Below are 4532 nucleotides of genomic sequence, written 5' to 3'. Positions count from 1 at the left end.
GTTTGACTTTATCGATCACCTTGCATGGAATGCTAAAGGAATCAATTTATTGATGCGGACGTTGTTTGTACTAGAATTTGGTATATTTGAAACGATAGAGTTTTTGCGGGGAGAAAAAAATATCAGAAAGGATGATATGGACATATAGTGGATTCTATAAAGGAGTTATTTATTTATTTATTTATTTATTTTTTGTTGTTTTGTAATAGAAATTGTAAATACTCTAAAAATTGGATTTGTTGGTTACAATACCCGTTTTACCTTTTGTAATTTTTGTTATTTTGCTCTAGTTTCTTGCTAAAGTCGTTTATTCTTGTATATTTGGTGATTATAAAAAAAGCCTAATTTTGGCGATTTGTACGTCATGTTTTGTTAGCCTTTTGCTAACTTTTTAATGAAAAAATCAACTGTTAAGAAAAAGTTAATACTAATTGAAGACAATATATATATCACAAGAAAAAAACTTTATCGTTTGACCGAAAACGAATATAACTCTGTCGTACTAGTGTTGTTGATTTTCATCTGCAACGTTCTTAACAAGGCTGAAACTTCGATGTTCGTTTTTGTGCTTTAGCTTATGTTATATCGAAGTTGATTCATTTCAAAGTCGGCCAACTTGAATTCACTATAGAATGTACAAGTATTTATTGCAAAGCTAATTTCGATAAGAAAAAAAATGTATGCCGTCTCCATTTTTGATTGACCTCAACATTATATTTTAGTGCGAATTGGCCGTTTAAAAAAAAAAAACTGTCCATAGCCAATAACACTACAGAAAATACAAACTTCAATCCTGTCTCTCCAAATACACAAGTCCAAAGCTCCATTTTTGACAATTAACTTCAACTATTTAAGCTGAATAGGGGAGGAACGAAAATATTGTACTCTATTTACAACAATAATGGCCCAACTAAATCTTTCTTTCCTCTTGAAGTTGTCTTTATTTGTTTTAATAGCACTAACTTGTGTGTCGGGAAAACATTACCGAGCAACCAAGTTAATCGCTAAAAATAGTTTTTTAACAGCAAAAGTTGATTCTGAAAGTATAAACGAGTCACAAGAATATGAGGTCTATAACTACACCCAAACACTGGATCACTTCAATTTTAACCCCGAAAGTTACACGACTTTTCAACAACGTTATGTGGTGAATAGTAAATACTGGGGTGGACCCACTAACAGTTCCCCGATCTTTCTTTATGTGGGTGCGGAGTCCGATATCATGGGAGATGTAGAATATAACGGGTTCGAGCACGTTATTACTTCGCGATTTAAAGGTCTTTTGGTCTACATTGAGGTATGTTTGTTTGTATTATTACTATATCGAGTAGTAAATGTTGGGGAATTTTGAATTGGGTTATAGGAAGTCTGGATCACAAATAGGAATTGTGTGATACACTTTTCTTGTTTGATATTTCGACCTTAATTGCCTTGGGTATCACGAAATCCAAACTAGGATAATTCCTGAAGAAACGATTCTGATTTTAGGCACAAAATACAGAATCAATTTTGAGAGAGAATGAAGAAGAAAGCGTTTTTCAGTTTTCTGTGTTTCAACGAAGTCGTTGTATTTCCAGGATTTATCCACTCAACGGATAAATGAGAACAGTTTACATCAAGCGGGACCCCCGACTTGACATAGTAGATCAGGGTTCGGTACTAACAATGTTTAGTAAATACAAGTGTGCACTCCCACACCTCCTAACTTGTATTATAACTAAAACACTATTCTTGAAACACTTGTTAAATCCATTACACTAAAATATATTTGATGATTAAATCACCAACATTAAATTAATCATTCCTGCATTGATGATTTGTATATTTTCAGCATCGTTATTATGGGACTTCCATGCCATTTGGGTCTTATGACGAAGCATATAAAAATGCTAACACTCTTGGATACTTTACTTCAGAGCAAGCTTTAGCAGATTACGCTCAAATAATCATCGATATTAGAAAAAACATGTCAGCAGTAAATTGTCCAGTCATAGCTATTGGAGCATCGTATGGTGGAAGTAAGGCCATTACTTTTTAATTTGTTTTCCTATGATATTTGTATAGATAAAGTATAAAATAAATAAATGAGGTTTATTTATTTTTTCAAATTTAGTGCTTGCTTCGTGGTTTCGCATGAAATATCCACACGCTGCTTATGGAGCATTGGCGGTTTCAGCTCCAATCCTCTATTTTATGGGCCTAACTCCTGAAAACGGATATGCTTCTGTTGTTTCAAAAGACTTCAATGTAAGTAAACACCAAAATATTTCATTCTATTCCTTAAATCATGGCGTACTATACGTGAATTAAGACAACTAAATTTTATATGCAGAGTACAAGCACGAGTTGCTACAAAACAATAAGAGAATCTTGGTTTGAAATTGATAGAGTTGGTGCTCAACCTCAGGGCATGTTGAATCTCTCCCAAACTTTCAACACATGCACGTATGTTACAATTCCAACATTTCTTGTTATCATTCATCTCGAATGTGATTTGTTTTCTAATATAATGATCGTGTTTTGAAGGCCTGTGAACACGACTAAACTTCTAAAGTATCATTTGGAGATTATATACGACGTTATGGCTCAATATGATGACCCTACAGTTAACTATTTACAAACATTTTGCAATGCAACGGATGCTGCTGGAGAAGGAACTTACATCCTTGACAGAATCATGGCTGGATATCGTAGTGTAGCTGAAACAAATTGCATAACTTTATTTGATATGGGATTCAATAACAAATCCGGATGGGATTGGCAGGTATACAATCGAATAAGTGTTTTAAAACATGTAGCTTTTCGAGGTGTTTATATGTGCAATTATGCATGTCTCTTTTCCTTTTGAAACGTTTTTGAGACCAAAATATTGTCACTAAATCCCTCCAATATCTCAAAATGAGACATACATTACCCAACATGTATAGCAAAAGCGACACCAATAACCACCACTAAAATATTAATTAACACATCATAAATATGACGATGACGTAGCTACCTAGATGACTTCAAACAAATTTTATATATAAGAACCTCTTTTTGTGACATTTTAAACTGTGGTCTGACTATTTCTTTTCGTTACAAATTAGTCGTGTACAGAAATGGTAATGCCGATGGGACAAGGAGAAAATGATACGATGTTCCAAGCGAACCCTTTCAATTTGGGCGAATACACAAAGGAATGCCAACAAGTCTTTGGTGTCACCCCAAGACCATATTGGGCTCCTATAGAGTTCGGGGGTTATGTATGTCAATTATCAATTCAGTCGTTCCTTATATTGTTATTTGTAGTTTAACCATTTTTATATAGTATATCTTATCTTATAATTCGACCATATATTGTTACTAGGGTATAAAAACTGTGCTTGAAAAGTTCGCAAGCAACATTATCTTCTCCAATGGCTTACGAGACCCATATAGTTCAGGAGGGTAAGTTTTATTTAACCTTTCATGTGAATCTAATACCTCTTTCAAATACTAACTTTTGTTTTTGTTGCAGTGTTCTTCAAAACATATCAGATACAGTTGTCGCTATTTATACACAAGAAGGTAAATTCTTTATGCATTATATATTTGTTTCAAACAAAAAAACATATAGTAAGGTTATTCATTTCTTATAACTATTTGGTTTAGTTCTGATAAATTTATTTATTTAATTTTGTACGTTATCATGTGACTTAGGACACCATTGCTCGGATCTTCTAACTCCTATGGCTACAGATCCGGACTGGTTAGTTGAACAGCGAAATAAAGAGATCAACATCATAGAAGGGTGGCTCTCAAAGTATACGTTCGCGAATGCTAACTAGCTCGCCCAAAAAGATTTACAATCATTAAAGATTTATCTAGAACAATTCTCTTATCATTTATTGTTCTTTTATCATTTAAATGCGATGAAAACTTATTGAGATTTATGGTTATTAATGATTTAATGCATCAAGAAGTAATTGTGACACATACTCTTATGAATTAGTTAAGGATGGTTCCCACCGTTCAAAAAAAGGGGATAGTGTCAAAAAAGAACCGTCTACTCGTGGTTGCTAATTTATTATCTTTATCATATATTATCCGGATCGTATAAACTAAAAGCAACTCATTGTAAAGAAAAAAAATCAGATTTATTTATATTTTTTTTAGAATAGCAAAAATATTATTAATGAAACCAACAAGAAATTAGTAAAAAAAACAAAAAGATTATGGGCGTGTTTGGCACGGAGCTTTTGGAAGCGTTTGGGAGCTTCTAGCTTTTAGCTTTTGACAAAACGCTCTAGTTGAAACAAAAAGTTTCGTTTGGCAGTACGAGCGTTTAGCTTTTAGTTTTAACAAAATGCTCCGATTCTAAAAGCTATTTCATGTAGCTTTTAACAAAACGCTCCGGAGCTTTTGAAATCAATTTCCATAATTATCCTTAAAAATATATTTATATATTTTTTTTATTTTTAATCAATTGTCCTTTTATGTAATTTTATATATTTCAAAAGTTTCCAGCTACTTTTGTCAAACATTCATATAACAAATAAAAGCTACAGCTT

General features: G+C 32.7%; 1 protein-coding gene across 1 annotated transcript; it reads left to right on the top strand.

Moving 5' to 3' along the window:
* Window positions 1–901: 901 nt before the first annotated feature.
* On the top strand, window positions 902–3939 carry LOC145069541 (uncharacterized). The gene is made up of 9 exons (XM_079016479.1): window positions 902–1297; window positions 1832–2018; window positions 2114–2247; window positions 2333–2445; window positions 2527–2764; window positions 3090–3245; window positions 3350–3429; window positions 3500–3549; window positions 3682–3939. Exons 1-9 carry the CDS (start codon window positions 902–904, stop codon window positions 3807–3809), a joined length of 1482 nt encoding a protein of 493 aa, XP_078872605.1. The 3' UTR covers window positions 3810–3939.
* The last annotated feature ends 593 nt before the right edge of the window (window positions 3940–4532 follow it).

Source organism: Lactuca serriola, chromosome 1 (assembly GCF_051521515.1).
Source record: "Lactuca serriola cultivar US96UC23 chromosome 1, Lser_US96UC23_V15, whole genome shotgun sequence".
NCBI classification, from domain to species: Eukaryota; Viridiplantae; Streptophyta; class Magnoliopsida; order Asterales; family Asteraceae; genus Lactuca; species Lactuca serriola.
This window is presented reverse-complemented; position numbering and strand designations above follow the sequence as displayed.